Source organism: Saccopteryx leptura, chromosome 1 (genome assembly GCF_036850995.1).
Source record: "Saccopteryx leptura isolate mSacLep1 chromosome 1, mSacLep1_pri_phased_curated, whole genome shotgun sequence".
NCBI lineage: Eukaryota > Metazoa > Chordata > Mammalia > Chiroptera > Emballonuridae > Saccopteryx > Saccopteryx leptura.
This window is the reverse complement of record NC_089503.1, coordinates 166946653-166972027: the sequence shown is the minus strand read 5'-3', so window position 1 is coordinate 166972027 and position 25375 is coordinate 166946653. Positions and strand designations below refer to the sequence as shown.

Genomic DNA, 25375 nt, shown 5'->3' with positions numbered 1-25375 from the left:
CCGACTGGGATCCACCCGGCACGCCCACCAGGGGGTGATGCTCTGCCCATCTGGGGTGTTGCTCTGTTGCAACCAGAGCCATTCTAGCACCTGAGGCAGAGGCCACAGAGCCATCCTCAGCACCCGGGCCAACTTTGCTCCAATGGAGCCTTGGCTGCGGGAGGGGAAGAGAGAGAAAGAGAGGAAGGAGAGGGGGAGGGGTGGAGAAGCAGATGGGCGCTTCTCCTGTGTGCCCTGGCCGGGAATCAAACCCGGGACTCCTGCACACCAGGCCGACGCTCTACCACTGAGCCAACCAGCCAGGGCTTTGTTTTGTTTTTTGTTTTTGTATTTTTCTGAAGTTCGAAATGGGGAGGCAGTCAGATAGACTCCTGCATGCGCCCAACCAGGATCCACCTGGCACGCCCACCAGGGGGCGATGCTCTGCCCATCTGGGGCATCGCTCTGTTGCAACCAGAGCCATTCTAGCGCCTGAGGCAGAGGTCACAGAGCCATCCTCAGCGCCCGAGCCAACTTTTGCTCCAATGGAGCCTGGGCTGCAGGATGGGAAGAGAGAGACAGAGAGGAAGGAGAGGGGTGGAGAAGCAGATGGGCGCTTCTCCTGTGTGTCCTGGTTGGGAATCGAACCCGGGACTCCCGCACGCCAGGCCGACGCTCTACCATTGAGCCAACCGGCCAGGCTTTTATCATTTTTTGACTATAAAATATTGATTAAGATGATCCTAATATTTATTCACTTAGAATTTGACTCTTAAATTCTCTATCAACTCATAGTGATAACAGCTTTGACCGAACCTATTAGTACTCTACAGTAGACTAAGAGAGATGAAAATGCAGCATATACAGAGAGAATGTTTCACTCTTGTCTCTAAGCCAATAATAACCATATCAAGTCATTTCATTATTTTTCATCTTGGGGATTTATTTCATATATTATATGAGGCAGTGTTGCTTTCCAAGGATTGGGCAATTTTTTTTTTTAATTGGTTTCATGCATACAGATTGAGGGCAAATACATTATTTATTTATTTATTTATTTTTACAGAGACAGAGAGAGAATCAGAGAGAGGGATAGATAGGAATGGAGAGAGATGAGAAGCATCAATCATTAGTTCTTTGTTGCAACACCTTAGTTGTTCATTGATTGCTTTCTCATATGTGCCTTGACCGCGGGCCTTCAGCAGACTGAGTAACCCCTTGCTTGAGCCAGTGACCGTGGGTCCAACCTGGTGAGTTTTTTGCTCAAGCCAGATGAGCCCGCACTGAAGCTGGTGACCTCGGGGTCTCGAACCTGGGTCCTTCCGCATCCCAGTCCGACCCTCTATCCACTGCGCCACCGCCTGTTTAGGCAGATTGGGCAAATTTTTAAAAAGAGATCTCACAAGGAAAGTACTTCAGACATATTATGCAGATTCAGCATATAATAATTTTCAACTTCCTTGTGCTTGATGGGGTAGCTATAGAAGTGATGATTTTTGGTCATAATTATGATGTCTATGCTAACACATGAAGAACTATGCAAAGCCCTGGGTGCTCAGTTGGTTAGAGCATTGTCCTGATATACCAAGGTTGTGGGTTTGATCCCCAGCCAGGGCACATACAAGAATCAACCATGGCCTGACCAGGCGGTGGTGCAGTGGATAGAGCATCGGACTGGGATACAGAGGACCCAGGTTCGAGACCCCGAGGTTGCCAGCTTGAGCGCGAGCTCATTTGGTTTGAGCAAAAGCTTACCAGCTTGGACCCAAGGTCTCTGGCTTGAGCAAGGGTTTACTCGGTCTGCTGAGGGTCTGTGATCAAGGCACATATGAGAAAGCAATCAATGAACAACTAAGGTGTTGCAACGTGCAATGAAAAACTAATGATTGATGCTTCTCATCTCTCCGTTCCTGTCTGCCTGTCCCTGTCTATCCCTCTCTCTCTGTCTCTGGAAAAAAAAAAAAAGAATCAACCATGAGTGCATAAATAAGTGGAAAAACAAATTGATGTTTCTCTCTCCCTTCCATCCTCTTTCTCTAAAATCAGTAAGTTAGAAAAACAAAAAAGCTATGTGAGCTGTTAGTTTACATGTATGGTGTGAACATAATGGAATATGGTAGCTTAGACAGTGATGATGATTTTTTTTTTTTTTTTTACAGAGATCAGAGTGAGAGTCAGAGAGAGGGATAGATAGGGACAGACAGACAGGAACACAGAGAGATGAGAAGCATCAATTATCAGTTGTTGTTTTTTGTTGTTGTGGCACTTTAGTTGTTCATTGATTGCTTTCTCATATGTGCCTTGACTGTGGGCCTTCAGCAGACCGAATAACCCCTTGCTCAAGCCAGCGACCTTGGGTCCAATCTGGCGAGCTTTTTGCTCAAACAGATGAGCCCGCGCTCAAACTGGCAACCTCGGGGTCTCGAACCTGGGTCTTCCGCATACCAGTCTGACGCTCTATCCACTGCGCCACCACCTGGTCAGGCTAAAAAGGCCTTTAAGGGAAGTCCTTCATAGTGAGTCCAACCTGTGGACCTCAGACCTTGGACAAGCTTTGCAAACTCTTACTCCAAAGAAACTTGAAAAAAAAAAAGCACAATGGTGAGGCCTCAATGGCGCACTACTGTATTAGCTTCCTAGGGCCACTCTAATTACCACAAACTTAAAAGAACAGAAATTTCTTCTCTCACAGATCTGGATGCTGGAAATACAAAATCCGGTGGAGAGGTGGCTCTTTCCAGAGGCTACTCTACAGGAGAGTCCATTTCTTGCCTCTCCCTCTCCTGGTGGCTCCACTGTTCTGTGGCTTTCTTGACATGTGGCCACATCTCTTCAGTCTCTCCTTATCTTTACATTGCCTTGTGTTTGTCTCTGATAAGGACACTTGTGATTAGATGTCCGACCCACCTGGATAATCTAGGATGATCTCCTCGGGGTCCTTAACTAAATTTACATTTGCAAAGACCCAGTTTTCCAAGTAAGGCAACATGCATAGGTCCCAGGGATTTGACCTAAATATTTTGGTCATTTTTTTTTTCAACCCATCACATTTCCAGCCCACATAACCTAAAATCGCCTAGAGAAAGCCTGATATTTCATTAAAGTTCGTGTATTTTGTAAAAATTTAGTGAGTTTTGCAACATGCTCTGTTTCTGTTTTACTGAATTCCTCCTCTACCGTGTCAGTCACTGCTCCATAGAAGTTTTCAGACAAGGTTCCTGCCTATAAGAGATAACACTGTTATCTTTTCTGCAATTTTGTGAAAATGGCGTAAAATCAATGGTTCATAGAGACGTGTTATATTTTCGCTCTGTCATCACTGTTAAAACCCCCATTACTAAAGGTAAAAACAAACGTGTATCCAGGCATTGTCTTAGATTGAACAATGTCTCCCCCTTGTGCTTTTTTGCCCAAATACACTGCAGCTGTAATTAAAACCCCATTAGTTTAAGACCATTTCTGAAATGCATTGTATACTTTTTGGGATTTCAAAGTTTTTCATCCTGTGAGTTTGAAGATTAGTATTACACAGGAAAGCTTGGGAAGTACTTGCTTTTCCAAACAACTAATTTTCCAGTTCTCTGACCTCCTGGGTGTTCTGCCATTCAGTTCAATGCTGACATTACCTGGGGTTGGCACACTCCCTACAGGTTCAGGGCTCAGTATAAGTCTGCCTCCACTTCAGACACCAGCCATAAATGGTGAGTCTAGGCTACAAATTTGGGGCGTTACTATGACCTCCCCTTAATAATTTGCTGGAAAAACTCACAACATTCGAGAAAGTACTGTGCTTACAAAGACAGTTCTATTATGAAGGATGTAACTAAGGAACAGCCAAATGGAAGAGAGGCATGGGGCATGGTTGGGGTAGGGTCAGTGCAAAGCTTCAATACTCTCTCTAGGAACACCAGCTTCTCATTCTAGTACACTAAAAACAACAACACAACAACAAACAAACCCAAAAACATTGTAAGGTTACAGTTAAAAACTTTAAATATACTATTTGTATATATTAATTTATGCTTAAATACACATACATATAAAGAGGTATTTATAAATCTTATATGTATAGCCAATAGTTACATGAATAATGTGCAAAAGAGTAAAATTAGAAGTAGGGTCTTTGCTTTCTGTAAAGGAATTCAGTTATTCTGTGCCCAAATTAGTCGAGGTTCCTTTTTGTCCACCAAAATATTTGTTAATTCTCAGTACTTTCTAACATATTCTTTTTTTTTTTTTTTTGTGGTAGAGACAGAGGGAGTCAGAGAGAGGGACAGACAGGAAAAGAGAGAGATGAGAAACATCAATTTTTCATTGTGGCTCCTTAGATGTTCATTGATTGATTTCTCATATGTGCCTTGACGGGGGGTGGGCTACAGCAGACCGAGTAACCCCTTGCTGGAGCCAGCGACCCTGGGCTCAAGCTGGTGAGCCTTGTTCAAACTAGATGAGCCCGTGCTCAAGCTGGCAACCTAGGGGTCTCAAACCTGGGTCCTCTGGGTCCCAGTCCGACACTTTATCTACTGCGCCACCGCCTGGTCAGGCTAACATATTCTTAAATAATTTTTTTTTAAAAATTTTATTTATTTTTTACAGAGACAGAGAGTGAGTCAGAGAGAGGGATAGACAGGGACAGACAGACAGGAATGGAGAGAGATGAGAAGCATCAATCATTAGTTTTTCATTGCGTGTTGTAACACCTTATTTGTTCATTGATTGCTTTCTCATATGTGCCTTGACCGTGGGCCTTCAGCAGACCAAGTAACCCCTTGCTGGAGCCACCAGCTACCTTGGGTTCAAGCTGGTGGGTTTTGCTCAAACCAGATGAACCCACACTCAAGCTGGCGACCTCGGGGTCTCGAACCTGGGTCCTCTGCAACCCAGTCCGACGCTCTATCCACCGTGCCACCGCCTGGTCAGGCTTCTTAAATCATTTTGAAAACACTCCTCCTCTTGAAAAATTTAGTTCCTAATAGAGTTGTTGTCTATTGCTATGTTTTTATAGTGTTGCCTCTAAATATTTCCTTAGATACATATAACTTAATTCTTATCTGCTCTAACAATTATTGTTAATTTTGCTTTTTTTTCTTTCTTTATAGAGTTTTATTTATTCATTTTAGAGAGGGGATAGAGAAAGAGAAAAGGGCGGAGGAGCAGAAAGCATCAACTCCCATATGTGCCTTGACCAGGCAAGCGTGGCTGGGGTTTTGAACCAGCGAGCTCAGCATTCTAGTTCAATGTTTTATCCACTGCGCCATCACAGGTCAGGCAATTTTGCTTTTTCTCAACTTAGGGTCCACATTCAGAATAATGTCTAAACTCTGATCAAGTCTACCAAAATGGTCATTGGGGATAAATGAATTGCTCCTTTACTTTAATCACAAAAGGTCAAGAAACATAATTAGATGTTTCCATAATTCTTCAAAATTTAAAAAAATTATTATGAGAAATCGTTGTTTATAAAACTTAGGGAAAAACTGACCAGGCAAAAAGAAGTTTGTCTTCTTAGGTTAATTATACATAAACAAAATGTGTGAATAAAAATATCTCTTGATGATTGTAGTATAGTTTTCAAGTTAAAAGCACCCTGTCTCTCAAAGATATTTTGTTTCCAGGATCATAGTGTCAAAAATCCTTTTTCTAAAATTTATTTATTTATTTGTTACAGAGAGAGGGATAGATAGGGACAGACAGACAGTAACGGAGAGAGATGAGAAGCATCAATCACCAGTTTTTCGTTGTGACACCTTAGTTGTTCATTGATTGCTTTCTCTTATGTGCCTTGACCACAGGCCTTCAGCAGACCGAGTAACCCCTTGCTCGAGCCAGCGACCTTGGACCCAAGCCAGTGAGTTTGTTTTTTTTTTGTTTTTTTTTGTTTTTTTTGCTCAAGCCAGATGAGCCCGTGCTCAAGCTGGCGACCTCAGGGTCTTGAACCTGGGTCCTTCCGCATCCCAGTCCAATGCTCTATTCACTGCGCCACCGCCTGATCAAGCAATCCTTTTTTGTTTTTGTGCACAGGTCTGAACAAACCAGAGAGGTACTGACTCTTTAAAAATTTATTACTTATTTTAGTCTTTCATTAGATCCAGTAGCCGAATGGCACTCTTGTCCAAGAGCTTCAGTTGACTGTTCCAGGACCTCTCCTAAACCTAATTGTTCCCCAAGCCAAGCAGACTTTTTTTTAAATTTATTTTTTAAATTTTATTTATTTATTTATTTATTTTTCCTTTTCTTTCTGAAGCTGGAAACGGGGAGAGACAGTCAGACAGACTCCCGCATGCGCCCGACCGGGATCCACCCGGCACGCCCACCAGGGGCGAAGCTCTGCTCACCAGGGGGCAATGCTCTGCCCCTCCGGGGCGTAGCTCTGCCGAGACCAGAGCCACTCTAGCGCCTGGGGCAGAGGCCAAAGAGCCATCCCCAGCGCCCAGGGCCATCTTTGCTCCAATGGAGCCTTGGCTGCGGGAGGGGAAGAGAGAGACAGAGAGGAAGGAGGGAGGGGGGTGGAGAAACAAATGGGTGCTTCTCCTATGTGCTCTGGCTGGGAATCAAACGCAGGTCCCCCACACGCCAGGCCGACGCTCTACCACTGAGCCAACTGGCCAGGGCCCCAAGCAGACTTTAACTGACAAAAAACACTTGACATTTCTTAGCTAGCTGCTTAACTTATAAAAATACTGTTGTTTCCCTCACACACCACACTGTTACTATACTAAACCAATTACCTGCTCTCCTTTACAAAAAAAGGAAGATTCAGCCCTGGCCAGTTGCTCAGTGGGTAAGAGCATCCTCTGGAAATGCCACTGTTGTGTTCCTCCCCTCCATCAGGGCACATAGGGGGAAGGAGAAGTGACCAATAAATGCACACACAGCTAAGTAGAACAACAAATGAATGTCTCTCTCTCTCTCTCTCTCTCTCTCTCTCTCGCACGCTCTCCCCCTCTCCCTCTTTTCTCCTTCCTTCTCTCCCTTTCTCTCTCTAAAACACATCAATAATTTTTTTAAAGGTTAATCACATCATTGATTACCTCCTTTAGGAACTATCCTTAATTCAGTAGGTCCTTGAATAACACCATTTTGGTCAAGATTATTGGGCTAGCCTGATCAGGCGGTGGCGCAGTGGATAGAGCGTCGGACTGGGATGCAGAGGACCCAGGTTTGAGACCCCGAGGTCGCCAGCTTGAGTGCGGGCTCACCTGGTTTGAGCAAAGCTCACCAGCTTGAGCAAGGGGTTACTTGGTCTGCTGTAGCCTCATGGTCAAGGCACATATGAGAAAGCAATCAATGAACAACTAAGGTGTCGCAACAAAAAACTGATGATTGATGCTTCTCATCTCTCTCCGTTCCTGTCTGCCTATCCCTCTTTCTGACTCTCTTTGTCTTTGCCACAAAAAAAGAAAAATAAAAAAGAAAAAAGAAAAAAAAAAGAATTATTAGGCTATAACCTTGATGAAAAAAAATATATATTCTGCCCGGGACAACTGTATGGATGCAGTGCCCACATCTTGCCTGTGGGTTTTCTTCCCACATCCCCAAAGACGTGTTAAATCAGCGGTCCCCAAACTATGGCCAGCGGGCCGCATGCGGCCCCCTGAGGCCATTTATCCGGCCCCCGCCGCACTTCCGGAAGGGGCACCTCTTTCATTGGTGGTCAGTGAGAGGAGCATAGTTCCCATTGAAATACTGGTCAGTTTGTTGATTTAAATTTACTTGTTCTTTATTTTAAATATTGTATTTGTTCCTGTTTTGTTTTTTTACTTTAAAATAAGATATGTGCAGTCTGCATAGGGATTTGTTCATAGTTTTTTTTTATAGTCCGGCCCTCCAACGGTCTGAGGGACAGTGAACTGGCCCCCTGTGTAAAAAGTTTGGGTACCCCTGTGCTAAATGGTCCTAGTCTAAGTGAGTGCTGGTGTGAGGGAAGTAAGAGTGAGCAGCAATACATACAATTTAGGATGGTAAATGAAAACAAATAAAAGCATTCTTTTCCAGCCCATGTATTCCGGGTCAGGACTGGTTAACAGAGCCTGTACTTGCTGCAAGACAGGCCACTCTTCCGTTTGTGAGCCACTCACACCCACCCCGCTCACTCACACTGGGACAATGTACATAGGTGAGTGAGCCTCACCTGCACATCTTTGGGATGTGGAAGGAAACCAGAGACTCAGAGTCCCCGGGAAAACCCACGCAATACATGGGGACAATGTGCAAACTCCACACAGGCAGTGGCAGGGTAATCTTGTTTTCTCATCGTTATAGCAAAACAACGTGGAAAGGAGCAACGGTTATTTCAGGACCTGCCGTATATTGACTTTATAACGTTTCCAGCACAGCAAAGACACCTTTGAGTTCACTGAGTCTCAATTAAAAAAAAAAAAAAGAAAGAAAAAAAGAAAAAAGAAATCAAGGAACCCGAAAGTGCTCTAATTCGTACAGTTTGGGGCTCGTGTTCTCTAACCTTCTCATTGGCATCTTGGAACACAACTTTTCAAATGTCGCTCTTTGGTGTCGGTGGGGAGTTGCGGGGGACGAGGGGGTCAGGGTGGAAAAAGTCATTAAAGGATCTGAGGGGTAAGATCCCACATTTGTGACATTCTGATGATTTGCTATACGCTTTCACTTAATTCTTGTATTATCTCCATTTTCTCTATTACCCGACTGTTGTGATAAAGCACTAAGTTGACTAAGGTCAAAGAGCAGTTAGCAAAAGTGGTGCCGCGGCCAGATCTCCTCCCGCTTCCCTCTTTCTCAGTATGCACTTCCACCCCAAACTCCAGACTGCACCCTTCTACGGGGTTTAGTCCCTGGGAACCGGGAAGCATGTGCTAGTCCCGAGTGCCACCTAGACGGGAACACCGTCCTCGTGTTCTGCAGACCTGTGGCCAAGCCCCGTCCGCGCCAAAGCTAGGGACCCAGAGCCTCCCACCACACAGGATGTGCGTTCAGGGACTACAGCGCGGACCCTCCCTGCAGGTGCGCGCGCACCTGTCGCCCGCCGTGCGCGCGGCGCGGGGGAAGGGGCGGGAAGGAGAGAGGGGAAATGAGGTGCGTGCTGCGCGCGCGCTTGCGTCTGGCCTCAAGTCCTGTACGTGCGTCGTACGTGGGCGCCGCGAGGTTCGGGCCGGGTAGTCGGCCCAGTGCCGCGCGGAGGTCTGGGAGGGGCGTGCCCCCGAGCGGCGGCGGGCACGCCCCCTGCCGGCGGCGGCGGAGTGGCGCTGGGGCCGTGCAGTCAGTCAGGCGTTCTCGGCGGGCAGCCGGCGGCGGGGCCTGGCCTCCTCGCGCGGGGTCCTCGGCGGCCGGGGCGGCTCCTGGCCCTGCTGTTGGCGTAGGCGAGCCCGGCTGCGAGTGCGGCCGCAGTTGGGCGGCGGCGGCCGAGCGGGAGAGCGCGGCTGTGGGCGGGCGCGGCGGCGGCGGCGGCAGCGGGGGCGCCCGGGCCCGCGGCGTTGGTGAGGGGGCGGAAGATGGCGGACGTGCTGAGCGTCCTGCGACAGTACAACATCCAGAAGAAGGAGATCGTGGTGAAGGGGGACGAAGTCATCTTCGGCGAGTTCTCCTGGCCCAAGAACGTGAAGACCAACTACGTGGTGTGGGGGTAGGTCGGGCTGGGCGGCGGGCGGGCGCTGGGCGGCGGGCTCCTCTCCCCGGGCCGGGGGACCCGGGGGCTCGGGGCGAAAGTTTTCCCGCGGAGCAGAAGTTGCACTTGGCGGCGGGCTCCGCGCGGGGCCGGGCGTGCTGGCGCGGCGTGCGCCTTCCCAGTTCGTCCTGCTCTCCCCGCGCGGCGCCAGGCGCCCCTTTTTGTTCGCGGCGCTCCCGCGCTGCCCACGGGCTGCCCACAGGTGCAGGTCGGGCTCCCGGGCTCCGCCGGGCGCTGTGGGAGAAATCGGGCAGGTGGTGGTGCTGCAGGTGGTCACGCAGGTGGTGGTGCTGCAGATGGTCACGCAGGTGCTGCTGCAGGTGGAGGCGGGAGCTCCTGAGCGGGTGGACGTGCGGGTGGGGTCCCGGGTGCTCCGCAGCGGACGCAGCCCGGGTGCTGTGTGCACGCGCGATGTCGGGGGAACGTGCTGGAAACGAGGACTGTTTTGGGGGGACGCGCCGTCCACGTGGGCTGTCCTGAATTGAAGTCGCGAGGAAGTCGCTCTAGAGAGGGAGTTCTAGTGACCATGCGGGCCTTTTTCAGGGACGTGTCTCTCTCGTCGGTGTTTTCCGGCTGGATCCCGGGAACCTGAGACCCGAACTTCCGTGCGTGGCTGGCGCGGCGGAGCGGGGGTCCGGGGGCTCGGGGAAGAAGAGCGATGAGACATCCGAGACGTAGTGTTAGTTTTTTTTGTTGTTTTTTTTTAGTTTTTTGCTTTGTGGCCTCCACGGCTCCTGACTTTATTAACATTGTGACCTGCTGATGAAGAAGCATTCTGACCCCCCCCCCCCTTTTTGTTATTTCAAAAGGATTGGCACAGACAGAAGTGCCTTTGCTTGAAGCTTTAACTTGGAGCTGATTGATTGATTTATAATGGTTGACCTTTGCTTGGAGCTTTAACTGGAGCTGATTGATTGATTGATTTATAATGGTTGAGGAGACCTCGGGGTGGAGGGTGGTTGAATCTGAGAACCAGGAAAATTCATAGAACCCTGGTTCCCTGCCTTGGAAGGAGGTTGGCGTTAATCAGTCAGTCACTGCAGACTTGGAGCGTCAGGAGAGGTTTCATAGACGTTTGCTTGGCCTGTTAGACATGCTGCAGATTTTTCTTGGACAAATGAATGGTGAAGTGAATAAGCTTTAAAGACTGGGTAGGAATTCTGAGGGCGAAATGATGGGTTAGGTCTCTCGGGACTATGGAACTGGAAGTTTAAAAGGCGTGAGAGCTGGAGAGGCAGTGTTTTGACAGCTACTCATCGAATCCAGACGTGAAGAGGGGTTACTTAGAATAGTAGGTTTCAAACTTTTACAGCAGTGATTCACACCAATGAATATATTTTCATTTCCTGCTAACCTCTGTGTACGTGTATCAGTGTGTGAATATTAGTAACATTAAACAACACCCTTATGTTGTTTTGCTTTTCTATATTATAAATAAATCTGTTGTTACCCATATATTAGATTTTATTGTACAATAATTCATAATGATGTGTGGTTTGAAATACCTCCACTTAGAGGAAAAGTGGAAAAAAGGCTAGAAAATTAGGTTTGGGGCTGAATATACTGGGTGTATTCAGATGAATTCAGATACTTGGACGTTTCTAGATGGGCAGGGTGTTGGAGGAAGGGGATTGGACCATTGTTGACCATTAAAGAGAGTGCACCCCCAGGCAACGTCGTTTTATCACAAGCAGAATTTGTTTTGCTTCTTTGGTGGTGGTTTAATTCAAGGATGTCATAAGAATTATACCTCAAATTCATTGTTTTTTGCTGTAAGAGGATCAGGTTAGGAGACATAGGATCAATTTCTTGTAAGTTTTTTTTAGCGCCTGTAACAGTAATGATAGTTGTGCTTCTCCTAATCAGTTTCTCTCGTCTTACACATCAGGATCAAGGTGTTACTGATTAGGTTTCTCAACTGACAAAGCCCAGGACCTAATTTTGACCAAATTCTAAAAAGTGTGTAGTACCTTAAGGGTATAAGTATTGTGTACTTTCCTTCCTTCCTTGTGTTTTTGTCATTGTCTACCTTTGTCTTCCCTTTGCCCAAGTGACAATTCTATTCACTAGATTTCACACTTTGTGTGTATTTTCATTAGCTGTGTTGTTGGAGAGCAAAGTGGGTTTGGGTGAATTAATACATGTAATTAAGCTCAAAGAATTGATTTGCAATTGTGAGTAAAACTCTTGCCATAATTGTTTCAGGACCGGAAAGGAAGGTCAACCCAGAGAGTACTACACGTTGGATTCTATCCTGTTTCTCCTTAATAATGTACACCTTTCTCATCCTGTCTATGTCCGACGTGCAGCCGTAAGTAGAATTCATTTTAAAATTATTTTGATTTAATTGATGGTAGGTATCATTTGGCATGGATAATTTTTCTCATGGGTTTCAACTCAGAAGGATAGAAGGTTTGTGTGAAAGTCTCCTGGTGAGTCGTAATTAGAATATTGTGATGTAAATTAAAAAAAAATTTAATTGATTTTGGAGTGGAAGGGAGAGAGAGAAACATTGATTTGTTGTTATACTCATTTATGCATTCATTGGTTGATTTTTTTTTCTTTGCAAGAGGGAGGGAAAGAGAGAGAGATGAGAAGCATCAACTCAAAGCTGTGTCATTTTAGTTGTTCATTGATTGTTTCTCTTATTTGCTTTGACCAGGGGTCTCAAGCCAACCCAGTGACCCCTTGTTCTAGCCAGTGACCTTGGGCTCAAGCTGAATGAGCCCACGCTCAAGCTGGTGACCTCAGGGTTCAAACCTGGGACTTTAGCATCCCAGGTCGATGTTCTGTCCATGGCACTACCACTGGTCAGGCTCATTGGTTGATTCTTTTTTTTTTTTCCCTACAGAGACAGAGAGAGTCAGAGAGAGGGATAGACAGGGACAGACAGGAACGGAGAGATGAGAAGCATCAATCATTAGTTTTTCTTTGCGCATTGCGACACCTTAGTTGTTCATTGATTGCTTTCTCATATGTGCCTTGACCATGGGCCTTCAGCAGACTAAGTAATTAATCCCTTGCTCTAGTCAGAGACCTTGGGTCCAAGCTGGTGAGCTTTTGCTCAAACCAGATGAGCCCGCGCTCAAGCTGGCGACCTCGGGGTCTCGAACCTGGGTCCTTGGCATCCCAGTCTGACGCTCTATCCACTGCGCCACCGCCTGGTCAGGCTCATTGGTTGATTCTTGTATATGCCCTGACTGGGGATCAAACCTATAACCTTGGCATATGGGATCATACTCTTATTGACTCTCCCTCCCTCCTTCTCCCCCCCCTCTATCTCCCCCTTCCCCTTTCTAAAATCAATACGAGAGGCCCTGGCTGGTTGGCTCAGTGGTAGAGCATCGGCCTGGCATGCGGGAGTCCTGGGTTCGATTCCCGGCCAGGGCACACAGGAGAAGCGCCCATCTGCTTCTCCACCCCTCCCCCTCTCCTTCTTTTCTCTCTCTCTTCCCCCTCGCAGCCAAGGCTCCATTGGAGCATCGTTGCCCGGGCTCTGAGGATGGCTCTGTGGCCTCTGCCTCAGGCACTAGAATGGCTCTGATTGTGGCAGAGCGATTCCCCAAGATGGGCAGAGCATTGCCCCCTGGTGGGCGTGCTGGGTGGATCCTGGTTGGGCGCATGCGGGAGTCTGTCTGACTGCCTCCCCCCATTTCCAACTTCAGAGAAATACTAAAGAGGAAAAAAAAAAAATCAATACAAAATGATAATGCAAATGGTGGTGGTTATAGGATTATTGACTTATGGTCCAAAGATGATTTGGTGCTGAACGTGTTCAGTTTTATTTGTTTTAGTTACCTCTTTACAAATTGCTAATGTTGGAGGTTAAAGGAAAATTATCCATTTTACCAAAAATCTGAAAATACATTTTTCAGATTTAATTTTTCACTCTTCTCCCCTTGCGTATGTAATTTACACAGACTGAAGGATAAAAACACTACATAATATGGAAAGTAAACTGTTGCCATTAACGTTTTCCTATATTATTGTCTATATTTCCCAAGCCCATACAACACATACCTATTGTTCATTAATAAAATTTAGTCTTAGTGACTGTTAGCGCATTTGAAAAAGAAAGAAAGCACTTAAGAAACATTGCATGACCTGAGCTGACAGTGGGAATAGAATTTCCCTCAAATATATGAACCATCATGAATAAAGTTAAATACTTAGAGCGAGCCCAGGGAACAGAAAAGATAAATTAGTATTTTAAACAGGGATAGGGTCATTGTTTTATTTTATTTATTTATTTAAAATTTATTATTATTTTTTTTTGTATTTTTCTGAAGCTGGAAACGGGGAGAGACAGTCAGACAGACTCCCGCATGCGTCCGACCAGGATCCACCCGGCACGCCCACCAGGGGCGAGGCTCTGCCCACCAGGGGGCGATGCTCTGCCCCTCCGGGGCGTTGCTCTGTTGCAACCAGAGCCACTCTAGCACCTGGGGCAGAGGCCAAGGAGCCATCCCCAGCGCCTGGGCCATCTTTGCTTGGGCCGTCTTTGCTCCAATGGAACCTCAGCTGCGGGAGGGGAAGAGAGAGAGAGAGAGGAAGCAGAGAGGGAGGGGTGGAGAAGCAGATGGGCGCTTCTCCTGTGTGCCCTGGCTGGGAATCGAACCCGGGACCTCTGCACGCCAGGCCGATGCTCTACCACTGAGCCAACCGGCCAGGGCCCATTGTTTTATTTTTAACGACTAATCTTTTTTTAATACTGTAATTGAATTTCAACAGCAGAGCTACAGAAAATTAATATGTTTCAAGTTTTTCAAGATTTTTATTAGGTTCTTTTAGCCTAGTCATTTTCTAAAAATATGATATTAACGTTATGGAGATACATTGTAATGAAAATCAGATATTACATGGTATTTATCTTTACCAAATTTCTTATAATTGTTATTGATTTGATACCTAATTTAAAATTTTGATTTTAGACTGAAAATATTCCTGTGGTTAGAAGACCTGACCGAAAAGACCTACTTGGATATCTCAATGGCGAAGCATGTGAGTGACTTCAAAATTCCGTTACAGAGTGAATGCTGACTCAAAAAATAACCTTACTCTCATATACATGTTTGCATGTTCACTTATGATTAACGCTGTGGGCACATGTTGTGAAGCTGGAGTGTTCTTTGAAGTGGCCAGTGAATTTCAGTCAGATTGTCTCAATAATTTGTAAATTAAATTGTTAAAAGTAATTTGTCATACTGATAGACTTTCTAACATGTATTAATCTTTTATAATAAAAAGCATTTAGAACGCTGCTTTAAAACTTATTTTTTTTACCTGGGATAAATCACTGTATATAAAATAATATAACACATGTTAAGTGTTTCACTTGTAATAACATCCACTATATATGTTCAGATATTGATTTCACATAAATCTTTTTAAATTGTCAGCAACGTCTGCTAGTATAGACAGAAGTGCCCCTTTGGAAATAGGTCTTCAGCGATCTACTCAAGGTATGTCTTATTCAATGTTTACAGTGAACTTTCAAGAGCCTATCCCAAAACTGGACATTTATTTTCTTTTTCTTTTTCTCACAGTCAAACGAGCTGCAGATGAAGTTTTAGCAGAAGCAAAGAAACCACGAATTGAGGTAATTATGGAATTGTATTTTAAAGGTGATTCATATTGTTACAGAAATTGGAATTGTGTAGCCATAAGAAATCTTTGATCACAGCATCCTAGGAGTTGTTTCTCTTTTTTTCTGGAGCAATGATAGAATAAACAAATTAACCTGTAGTTTATGATCTCTGATGTGTAAGCCATATGATGGACAAATCACTTTATTTTCCATATTGATGAATGTTTTGGACTAGGTCAGGAATCATAAAAATTTTTCTATGAAGAGCCGGTTAGTAAATATCTTACTTAGGCTTTTTGAGTAATTTAGTCTGTTTATCTACTCCACTCTGCTGTGCTGCGAAATCAAGCATGGATAGTATGTGAATGAACAGGCCTGGCTGTGTTCCCGTAAAATCTATAAAAGAGGTAGAGGGCCTGATTTGGTCTCTGGGTTGTAGTTTGCCCAACCCTGGTATGAGATGGTATGGAAGTTTGCTTCTTCACTTTTAAGAGCTGTGAACATGGGTGCTTATGACAGTTAATTCTTAAAATATTGACACTCCAGGTCACGTATTTTTATAGCATGTTATAGACAGCCAGTGGTGTGGTAATATTGGTAAATAAGGCAGTTCACCTGTAATAGAAGTCACATAGGGAGTGTAGTTACCTTTGGAAAGAGGATTTGTTGATTAGCTGTTGTACTACGTAAGACTTCAGGAATTTTATGATGCTACTTACTTAAATTTGTAATAAGCCCAGATCAGGTACGTATAAATTTCCCTGTCAATGGAGGATTGTGCACTGGAGGTACACGTAAGATCTGAGAAATGACCAAACTGGTCGGATAGCAGTGAGCGATACTGCAATCACACTTGTAGCTATCACCAGTTGTTAACATGACCAGAAACCGTAAGTCTTTTTATTGCACAGTTCTTTGCAAATCAGATAGTTATACCATTTGCCTGCTATGTTAACAGCGAAACATCTATAATTAAGGGTAAGAGATGTAGCTGTTAAAGGGATAGAGTTGGTAAAACGGTGGAATCCTGGGCAACATTTGATGCTCAAGTAGTGTAGCTTGAATCTCCCTACTCCTGAACTTGGGCCTGGTGCGTTTAGGTAGTGATGACGACGATTAGCTCGTTGTTATTTCTCTGTGCTGGATGATGGACTCTGTACCATTTACATTAAGTCCTGGAATCCTTAGCGCAAGCCCCCGAGTTCGGTAGCCCTGTGCATGTCGTCGGTGAGCAGACGGCTCAGAGTAAGTGACTTGTGCGGCTCACGAGACCGGGAGCAGAGCCCGGGCATCTGGCTGCCGCCGTCCCACTCTGCTCTGCTGGGCATATGTTGTGGCAGTAGAACTGATATTTCCCTCAGCTCTCTGTCTGAAAGGACGCTGAGACCCACTATATAAAACGTGTGTACTTAAAGATAACATGTATTTGGAAAACCCTTAAATCCACAGTATAATTACTGAAAAAATTGAACATTTTGGGAATGCTAATTTTCTAGCATACTAGTTATTTGAAAAGTCAGCATAATAACAATTTTTTCCAGAGCAGTTATGGATTTAAATGAATGACTTAAACAGCTCTGTTCCCTGAACTGTTTGTTCTCAGTTCAGCAAGCATGCATTGAGAGGAGGTAAAGGCCCTGTGCCGGGAGACAGAGCTGGAGGGTGGGGATTCTGCTCTGATGCAAGTCTGGGCTGCGGGGGTTCCTAAAACCTGCAGGTAGTCTAAGGAACATGGGTACCATGTTTATACCTTTGTTATAAATGGCAAAGACTTACTGCATTTCCTAAAATATTTTCTTTGCATTCATGTCAGCAGCATGTCAATTTTAAGAGTTTTACATAATAGATTAATATTAGAGCGTAGATTGGAACGTGATATCTTTTTAGACCTTGAATGCGTTGATGCTTTTTATATAGTTTCCTGTTCCATTCATTACAGATGCTGGCTCTGGTCTTCCATGTTCTCATTTGTTGGATGTGGAGATTAAACTAGATCAGAGTTATCACTAAGTTTGTTTTTAAGTAACTGGACACTTTTCACACTAAAGTTTACCTGCAACAAGCTTTGAAAACCATTGAAGTTTGATGTCTAGTGTTTTGATGTGAACTGATGGATTCCGGACCTGCGGCAACAGATAGAAACAATCTCGATCCAAAATGAAATTTTGTCCATGGTGAAGGTTTTCAGAAACGTAGTTATAAACTTTCCCAAAGAGTAGGAATTTATTTGTTGTATGGGATCTTTCTTATGGGAACCACTTAATCGTAAAAAAATGTTACTCAAATTTTTCAATAAGTCTTGAGTCGACCCTACTCTTCTGTGGTCTAGCGTAGTTTTAATATTGTTGGCTTTGTGTAACTAAAGTAACCTTAGTGTTGACGTCATGATGCCTGACACTTTACAGGCAGGAACATACGTAAGGAAGAGTCAGGTGGCCTGTGGTGGCCGGTGGACGGAGCATCAACCTGCAGTGGAGAGGCCGTTGGTTCACAGTCCGTGGCTTGCCTGGACCAGGCACATGCAAGAAGCAACTACTGCCAGTTGATGCTTCCTGCTTCTCCCCACCTTTCTCTCTCTCTCTTCTCTCTAAAATAAAAAAATTTTTAAAAAGAAAGAGAGGAAATCTACCTGGAAAATAAACCCTCCCAGGAAAAGTTACATGCAGTGTTTTTTCATTCTTAAAATACATGTACATAAAGCTCTTGTATCCTCACTAAGCAGTGATTGTTTTCAGGATGAAGAGTGTGTTCGCCTCGACAAGGAGAGACTGGCTGCTCGCTTGGAGGGCCACAAGGAAGGGATTGTGCAGACTGAGCAGATCAGGTAAGACTGCAGTAGGAAGGGGCAGTGTGTAGGGAACGGGCGCCTCGTGCTCCCTATGTTTATGTTTGCCTCCTGCGTTCATCATATGCCTCTGTGCCCTAAGTTCAGAAGATGCTGTGTGGGCGTGTTTTGTGCAGGGTGGGGGTTCAAGGCCCTGGTGCGAATTTCCCTTCGTGTAAAGCCTTCTTCTTGATTCTGTGACTGTATTGATCTTTCCTTTATAGAAGTCTGTAATGCAAGCTACTCATTTGTCGTGTGATTAGAGGTCAGCAGACTTTTTCTGTGATGTGCCACATACTCAGTGTTTTGGCTTTGCAGGTCATAGGTTTTTTTGCAACTCCAGCTCTTTTGTGGTAGGGAAACAGCCACAGGCTGCTTGCATTTCTAACTGACCAGGCTGGCTGGTGTTACCTATGGTGTTTGTTGACTCTTGATTTTTACTATAATTAGAAACATTTCATAGTTTTTCTTTGGTATAGTATGTTTTTGGAAATTTTATCGGAGCTTAAAATTATATGCAGATTTAAATATTTTTTTTGAGGATAATTGATATACAATGAGCTACTCATATTTAAAGTGTGTAAGTTGATAAATTTTTCTGTATGTCTACATTTGTGAAACCGTCATCACAAAGTCATGACTGTAGCATCAGCCCGTCAGTGTCCTGTGTGCCTTTATGACACCATGGCCTCCCTGTCCCCAGTTCTTTCCCTCCCTAGCAACCAGTGATCTGCGTAACAGTGATGAGTTTCTTTTTTCTAGAGTTAAATTATAAATGGAATTGTGTAATATGTACTTTTTTGAGGTCCTTTTTTCACTTAGCATAATTATATAGAGATTCATCTATAGTACTGGGTGTATCAGTAGCTCATTCCTTTTTATCACTGAGTCACAGTCTGTTGTGTGGATGTACAGTTTGTTTCTCAGTCACCTGTGGGTGGCTGTGTCCTGCCATTTCTCTGTACGTATGGACATAGGTTTTTTATTTATCTTGAGTAAATACCTAGTAGAGAAATGATTGGATCACGTTGTATGGGAAATTTAACTTTTTAAGGCATTGTCACTGAAGATGTGGTACACATGTATGGTGGACCACTGCTCAGCTGTAAGATTAGGTGGAGTGCTGTGTTTGTGACAATGTGGATGGCCTGTGAGAGGATCATCCTAAGGGAATTAAGTCAGAAAAAGTTAAGAACCATGTGATTTCACTTACATGTGGGATATACGATGAAACTGAAAGCAACAAGGAAACAAACGAACAACAAGCAGACCAAACTCATCGACAAACACTAATATGGCATTTATAGGAGGGAAGGGGGTTGAGCAGCAGAGGATTAAGAGAGTCAAATACGTGCTGACGGAAGATGATTGACTTTGGGTGCTGGGTATACAATGCAGTGTACAGACCACATGTCTTAGAATTGTACACTTGAAACCTGTGTAAACTTGTTAACCAATGTCACCTCAGTAAATTTAATTAAAAAAAAGGAAATTGCCAAACTAGTTTTCACAGTGGTTGTACTATTTCTGCCAGCAATGTGTAAGAATTTTAGTTTCTTCATGTTCTTGCCACACTTGATATGGTGAAGCTTTTTTTTTCCTAATAGAAACTATTTTTATTTATTAGAGAGACGGGAAGGAAGAGAGAGAGAGAGAAACATGGATTTGTTGTCCCACCCATTTATGCAGTCATTGGTTGATTCCACATGTGCCCTGACCAGGAATTGAACCTGCAACCCTGATGTATTGGGACAACACAGTAACCAATTAAACTACCCAGCCAGGGCTTGTCAGGCCTTTTAACTTTAGCTATTCTAAATGAAAAGATTTGGTGAGCATTCTCTCATGTGCTTATTTGTCATCCTATATCATCCTTATTGCAGTGTCAGATTTTTTTGTTCATTAAAAAAAAAAAATTTCCCTGGCTGGCAAATCAGTGTAGTTGGTTAGAGTGCTGTCCTGAAGCACAGAGGTGGCCAGTTCTGTCCCCAGTCGGGGAACATACAGGAGCAGCTTGATGTTCCTGTCTCTGTCTCCCCTTCCCTCTCTCACTAAAATTAAAAAAAGAATACACGTTTGCATTTCATGGATGAACTCCACTTGTCATCTGTTGCAGCATGACAAGTTAACCTGAAACCTAGTGGCCTAAATCGCACGTTGGTCATCTCAGTGTCTGTGGGTCGGAGTCAGGGAAGACTTCCGTGGCTGCCGGGCTTCAGGGGCTCTGGCAGTGCCGGTGGCCGTGCGGTTTCTGCGGGCATGATGGTGGAGGGTCTGCTCCCTGCCCACGTGGTCGTCCACAATCTAGTGTCTGGCCGGGTGTTAGACACAGTTCAATTCCTTAGCTGGGGTAAAGGGCTCTTGGTCCTGGGCCACGTTTGGTCTCCATAGGCTGTTTCACAATCCTGCAGCTTACCTCATCAGAGTGAGCAAACAGCAGGGCGGGAGGGAGGTCAAGCAAGAGGGAAGTTACAGTGTTTATGGCCCCATCTTCAGAGTGGCACCCCATCCCTTGTGCAGCATGGCTTTCCTGAGAAGCACGGCTCAGCCCACACACGCCCAGAGAGGGATTCGTGTGGGTGTAGACACCAGGAGGTGGATGTCACTCAGAGTCGTGTCAGAAGCTGCCTCCTACAGTCATGATGATGTGTGATCCCTTTTATGTATTATTATTTTCAGTGTTTATTTTATTGATTTTAGAGAGAGGAAGGGGAAGACAGAGAGAAAAGAACATCATTCTGTCCCTCCCTGTATGTGCCCTGACTGGGTATCAAACTGGCAACCTCTGCACTTTGGGACCATGCTCTAACCAATCAAGTTATTCAGCCAGAGCCTTTTTACATATTATTGAATTAGAGTTTTAGAAACCTACAGAATTTTTGCACCTCTTTGTATAAGGTCTGAGTTTTCCTTATGTCTCTGTCTTCATATTGAGACAATTCTGGTTCAGGATGAGTTGGAAAGGACTTCCTTCTCTTCAGTTTTCTGGAGGGGTTTAGACTTGGTATTATTTCCTGCTGCACTTAGGAAAGTCCACTAATGAAAATACCTGTGCTGTAGTTTTATTTTAGCTATTTTTATGTATTTCTTTCTGGTAAAGTTTTTAACTACAAATTCAATTTAATAATTGTAAGGCGCCTCTCTCTCTCTCTCTCTCTCTCTCTCTCTCTCCTCTCTATAATGAATAAATAAAATCTTAAAAAAAATTAAAAAAAAAAGCCTGACCTGTGGTGGCACAGTGGATAAAGCGTCAACCTGGGAACGCTGAGGTTGATGGTTCAAAACCCTGGGCTTGCCTGGTCAAGGCACATATGACAGCTGATGCTTCCTGCTCCTCCCCCTTCTCCCTCTCTTTGTCTCTATCTCTCTCTCCCTCACCCCTCTCTATAAGGAATAAATAAAATCTTAAAAAAAAAAAAAATTGTAAGGCTAGTCTGGTGCTCTATTTATGGAGTGTTTCTTTGAAAGAATTTGTCCATTTCATGTAAGTTATCAAATTTATTGGCATAATGTTGTTCCTGTTCTTAATATTGTTTTAGTCTATCTAGACTCTGTACATTGATATTTATTTATTTCTTTAGAGAGGCACATACACAGACACAGATAGGGACAGATAGAGGAAGGGAGAGGGATGAGAAGTGTTACCTTGTAGTTGTGGCTCCTTAGTTATTCATTGATTGCTTTCTCATATGTGCCTTGACCAGGGGCGGAAGGCTGCAGCTGAGTCAGTGACCCCTTGCTTAAGCCAGTGACCATGTTTGTGATCCCACGCTCAAGCTGGTGACCCCTTGCTCAAGCCAGTTACCTTGGGGCTTTGTACCTGGGTCCCTAGTGTCCCAGGCGTCCCACTGCACCATTGCCTGGTCAGGCTCTTTGATTATTGATGTTGTGTTTTCTGCTATTTTCCTCATTATTTTGTCCAGAATTGATCTTTCTTTTTCTTCTAAAAATCAGATAGGCTTTTTTCCCCCCCTTTTTTAGGGTGTTTTTCCTCTTTTGATTCTTTGATCCCTGCTGTTCTTCCTGATTTCTTTTCCTCTGCTTCCTCTGGGTTTGATATGCTCTACATTGTACAGTTTCTTACAGTGAAGCTGGGGTTGTTGATTTCTCTGAAAGTACCTCTTTAATGCCATCTCATATTTTGATATGTGTATTTCATTAAAATCAAAATTATTTTCTAGCCTGACCAGGCGGTGGTGCAGTGGATAGAGCATCGGACTGGGATGCGGAGGACCCAGGTTCAAGACCCCGAGGTCGCCAAGCTTGAGTGTGGGCTCATCTGGTTTGAGCAAGGCTCACCAGCTTGGACCCAAGGTCGCTGGCTCCAGCAAGGGGTTACTTGGTCTGCTGAAGGCCCGCAGTCAAGGCACATATGAGAAAGCAATCAGTGAACAACTAAGGTGTTGCAACGCGCAATGAAAAACTAATGATTGATGCTTTTCATCTCTCTCCGTTCCTGTCTGTCTGTCCCTGTCTATCCCTCTCTCTGACTTACTCTCTGTCTCTGTAAAAAAAAAAAAAAAAAAAAAATCTAATTTTTGTCATGATTTCTTACCTACCCTATGGATTGTTTACAAGTGAATTAGTTTCCAAATATTTGGGGATTTTCTAGAGCTCTTTCTGTTACTGATTTCCAGTTTATTCTAAAGTATTTTACACTTTGTGTGACTTGAATCCTTTGAAATGTATTGAAACTTGCTTTTTGGCCCCAGATATGGTCTTTCTTGATAAACATTCTGTGTGCACTCGAAAAGAACGTGTGTTTTGCTTTGTTTTGTGTGTTCTGCAAGGGCCAGTAAGGTCCAGTTGGTCCTTGGTATCAGGGAGGTACTTAAGACCTTTGTTTTCTGCCTTCCTTGTTTTGTTCATTATTGAGGTAGTGTTATTAGGGCCTCCTACTGAGGAGTTGTCTCTTTTCCCTTCTGGTTTTATCAGGTTTTGTTCTGTCGGCTTTGAAACTCTGTTTTTAGTTGTAATATTTAGGTTGTGTTGTTTTGGTGAATGAATCTTTTTTATCATTATGGAATGATCTTTTTCCCTGGCAGTAGTCTCTGTTAAAAAATCTACTTTTTCTGATACTAACTTACTCATTCTTTCAACTTTCTTTTGGCTTATTAGCTTACTAAATACATCTTTTTCATGTGTTTACTTTTTAAAAAATTGTGATAAAATACACATAACATAAGAATGCCATCTTAACAATTTCTCAGTGTGCAGTTTGCAGTGGTCAGCACGTGCACATCGTTGCGCTGTTTCCTGGACTCTTCTCACTGGGACATGGTGTTCTTTAGCTTTAACCCACACATGACGGTATAGTGTAAGTGCTTTTCTCATGTGTTTAGACCATTTACACTTATGCGATTGTTGATATAGTTACTTTTATTTTGTTGTTTTGCTGCTTTCTGTTTGTCTCTTCTGTTCTTTGTTTCTTGTTTTGAACTAAATGTGTATTTGTTGTCATTCATGTGGTCTTTTTTGTCCGGTTCTTCGTTACAATGATGTTGTTACTGGAGTGTTTGCCCCTGTAAGTGCTACACCACTTTGGAAATAGCATTGGAGCCTTCTGCATAGCCTCTCTTCTCCGGTCCGTGGGCCCTACCTTTGGCCACCTTTGTCTTACTGGACTCAGCTCTGTTCACAAGTCAGGGAGCCACTGAGTTTTGTCTGAGCTCCACTCCCTGTGCCACACCGGAAACCTGCAGGCAGGAAACTGCAATGTTCCAGGGCTCGCCTTGGGTGGCTTCGTTCGTCAGAGGTCACTGGTTTTCCCTGCTCGACACCAGATGTCCCGTACACTCGTCTCACATATTTTGGTGGTTTCGAAGAAGGAGGGTCACGTCAGTCTCTGTTTCTTCATCTTGACTGGGAAGAAAGTCCAATGCACATTTTACCATAGTTTAGAAAAGCATTTGAATTTGGCTCAAGGTACTCTGGTATGACTTAGATATTGAGGGAAGGTTGCACAGTATTCTATAAAATGAGTCAAATACTACATGTATATTCACCTTCTGTAGAGCACCTTCCTACCTGATATAAGTGAACTCATATCCTGTGTAATATTGCCATATTTAAACCTGCAGGAATTCCTGTCCTTTTCCCAGATGTTGTTTAAATGTATTTCAAGATTGTCATTTTCTGATTAGAGTAATAATTCTATCAACTGTTAAGGTACCCAAACACTTTTCCATTTTTTCTTGTTTTGCATTGTGAAGATGACATGAGGGGTAAGATGATTATCTTACCGTAACTTATACTGTCAGTGCTGTCTTTTTTATTTTTTTATTTTTTTATTTTTTATTTTTTTTCATTTTTCTGAAGCTGGAAACGGGGAGAGACAGTCAGACAGACTCCCGCATGCGCCCGACCGGGATCCACCCGGCACGCCCACCATGGGGCGACGCTCTGCCCACCAGGGGGCGATGCTCTGCCCATCCTGGGCGTCGCCATATTGCGACCAGAGCCACTCTAGCGCCTGGGGCAGAGGCCACAGAGCCATCCCCAGCGCCCGGGCCATCTTTGCTCCAATGGAGCCTTGGCTGCGGGAGGGGAAGAGAGAGACAGAGAGGAAAGTGCGGCGGAGGGGTGGAGAAGCAAATGGGCGCTTCTCCTGTGTGCCCTGGCCGGGAATCGAACCCGGGTCCTCCGCACGCTAGGCCGACGCTCTACCGCTGAGCCAACCGGCCAGGGCAGTGCTGTCTTTTTTTAATAGTTCTGAACACCTCTTTACTATTTTGCCTATTTTTGAAAATCAAGGCCCTGGCCGGTTGGCTCAGCGGTAGAGCGTCAGCCTGGCGTGCGGGGGACCCGGGTTCGATTCCCGGCCAGGGCACATAGGAGAAGCGCCCATTTGCTTCTCCACCCCCACCCCCTCCTTCCTCTCTGTCTCTCTCTCTTCCCCTCCCGCAGCCAAGGCTCCATTGGAGCAAAGATGGCCTGGGCGCTGGGGATGGCTCCTTGGCCTCTGCCCCAGGCGCTAGAGTGGCTCTGGTCGCGGCAGAGCGACGCCACGGAGGGGCAGAGCATCGCCCCCTGGTGGGCAGAGCGTCGCCCCTGGTGGGCATGCCGGGTGGATCCCGGTCGGGTGCATGCGGGAGTCTGTCTGACTGTCTCTCCCTGTTTCCAGCTTCAGAAAAATACAAAAAAAAAAAAAAAAAGAAAGAAAATCAAAGGAAACCTCAAAATATGGTTTCATCTTCTAGGCACTAAAAGAGGCATATGTTCATGTGGCATATAAAAAAGTCTCCTGTCAACTAATAAATTGATATGTTTTACATTATGATATATAGGTTTGATACCTTGAAGTAAATTTAAGAGGAAACCTAAGCTTTAAATTCTTCACTGAATGAAT

General features: G+C 44.6%; 1 protein-coding gene across 1 annotated transcript in view; it reads left to right on the top strand.

Annotated features, from left to right (window-relative positions):
• The first annotated feature begins 9148 nt into the window (after positions 1-9148).
• CDC73 (cell division cycle 73) overlaps positions 9149-25375 on the top strand; it is a 90617-nt gene continuing 74390 nt past the window's right edge. The window contains exons 1-6 of the mRNA XM_066379917.1: positions 9149-9574; positions 11822-11927; positions 14548-14617; positions 15016-15078; positions 15163-15215; positions 17939-18027. Of these exons, the coding sequence (XP_066236014.1) occupies positions 9444-9574; positions 11822-11927; positions 14548-14617; positions 15016-15078; positions 15163-15215; positions 17939-18027 (512 nt within the window). The 5' untranslated portion in view covers positions 9149-9443. The remainder of the gene's footprint in view (positions 9575-11821; positions 11928-14547; positions 14618-15015; positions 15079-15162; positions 15216-17938; positions 18028-25375) is intronic.